The sequence below is a fragment of the Geospiza fortis genome, unplaced genomic scaffold (assembly GCF_000277835.1).
Source record: "Geospiza fortis unplaced genomic scaffold, GeoFor_1.0 scaffold546, whole genome shotgun sequence".
Lineage (NCBI taxonomy): Eukaryota > Metazoa > Chordata > Aves > Passeriformes > Thraupidae > Geospiza > Geospiza fortis.
Window position 1 is genome coordinate 390,646 of NW_005054612.1, and position 827 is coordinate 391,472.

Here is an 827-nt window from a genome sequence, read left to right on the forward strand (position 1 = left end):
GGATTGTGGAATCACAGAATGGTTTGGGTTGGAAGGGACCTTAAAGCTCATCCAGTTCCAACCCCTGCCATGGGCAGGGACACTTTCCACTACCCCAGGCTGCTCCAAGTCCTGTCCAGCCTGGCCTTGGACACTTCCAGGGATGGAGCAACCTGTGCCAGATGTGTGGGAAGGGTCTCTCCAAGCAGAGCCTGGAAGTTTACACTGTCCCTTGGTCAGTGCCATGCTCCTGGCCCTGGGCAGCAAAGGACAGGAGCCTTATGGGGAGCCAGGACAAAGCTCTGTGGTGACAGGAACCTTCTGTGCACAGGGAAGAGCTCCTTGGAGTGGCAGAGACCGTGCTGCTCCAGGCAGAGGCCCCATTTGAGCAAAATCAGCACACATACGTCCCCCCATCTTCCCTGCCCCCTCACCAGCTCGTGCTGCTCCTGCATCTGGTTGATCTTCTGGCCATACTTGTGGTCCACTTGTTTCAGCTCTGCCACCACAGCCTCACACTTCTCACTCAGCACCTTCTTGTCATCGAGGAGCTGGGCAGGGCGAGGAGCCAGCATCAGGCAGGTGCAGCCACCTCAGGCTCTGCCTTCAGGAGCTGGGATGAGGGTTACCTGGTCAATGAAGGCCAGGTGCCTCTGGATAGCTGCCTCATACTGCTCCCTCTGCAGCCTGAGCTGCTGGCTGAGCTCCTTCTCGGTCTGTTTGATGTGGCGGTCGGTCAGTTCCCGCTGCTGGGTCTGTGGGGTCACACAGGTCAGATACAACATGGAAATCACCATCAGGCCAGGAAAACGAGGGACAGAGCTAAAGCAAAGCCCTGGTGCTCACAG

At 57.7% G+C, this 827-nt stretch overlaps 1 protein-coding gene across 1 annotated transcript in view; it reads right to left on the reverse strand.

Annotated features, from left to right (window-relative positions):
* CEP131 (centrosomal protein 131) overlaps nt 1–827 on the reverse strand; it is a 12,060-nt gene that overhangs the window by 4,035 nt on the left and 7,198 nt on the right. The window contains 2 exon segments of the mRNA XM_031064665.1: nt 414–530; nt 609–734. Coding sequence (XP_030920525.1) covers nt 414–530; nt 609–734 — 243 coding nt within the window.